Source organism: Plasmopara halstedii (assembly GCF_900000015.1).
Source record: "Plasmopara halstedii genome assembly, contig: Scaffold_858, whole genome shotgun sequence".
Taxonomy (NCBI): Eukaryota; Oomycota; class Peronosporomycetes; order Peronosporales; family Peronosporaceae; genus Plasmopara; species Plasmopara halstedii.
The window spans coordinates 1-575 of NW_020187774.1; the positions used below are offsets into that span (position 1 = coordinate 1).

At 49.7% G+C, this 575-nt stretch overlaps 1 protein-coding gene across 1 annotated transcript; it reads left to right on the forward strand.

Moving 5' to 3' along the window:
- Positions 1-102: 102 nt before the first annotated feature.
- Positions 103-322, forward strand: PHALS_14481 (uncharacterized protein; the record flags this gene model as incomplete). Its single annotated transcript, XM_024730300.1, has 2 exons — positions 103-127; positions 186-322. 2 exons carry the CDS (start codon positions 103-105, stop codon positions 320-322), a joined length of 162 nt encoding a protein of 53 aa, XP_024580591.1.
- Between the last annotated feature and the right edge of the window lie 253 nt (positions 323-575).

Sequence of the window (575 nt, forward strand, 5' to 3'; positions counted from 1 at the left end):
TTTTTTTCACTAAAAACAACTCCCGGAGAAATATGGAGTCTCTCCGCTTGTGTTCGTCCAATAGGCATCCCGGATTATAGGATTCTCGATTGGGGGCCCAAAATGAGTCCGCTAGCTCACGCAAGGAGTGCTGCAGATACTCTTGGGCTTCCGGCAGCTGGATAACCCATGCCGGGCATTTCCAGGGAGCCCGATTTGGTGGCTTAAAATCGGTGCATCCAAGCCTGAAGGAAATTCCGGCATGGTCACCTGTGCCCGCCGAGCCGCGAAAGTCGTGGCGAATGTCTTGAAAGACGGACTGAAAAATTCTGGAGCTGACTAAGACGTAGTCAATCCGAGAGCTACTGTTAGGACTTGTAAACTCTTGAAGATCTGGGTGTTGAAGGCGCCAAGCATCAACCAAGTGTAAAGCAGTCATCCACTCAAGTAGTTCGTTCCGACCTTGAAGTCGATTGCGGTCATTGCTTCGAGCTTGATCAAGCTGACTGGAGAAAACGGTGTTAAAGTCACCCAAAACGATGTGCTGACAATCGTCCTCAAAATGGCGGGGTAAAGCAGTAAAAAAGTCGGGCCTT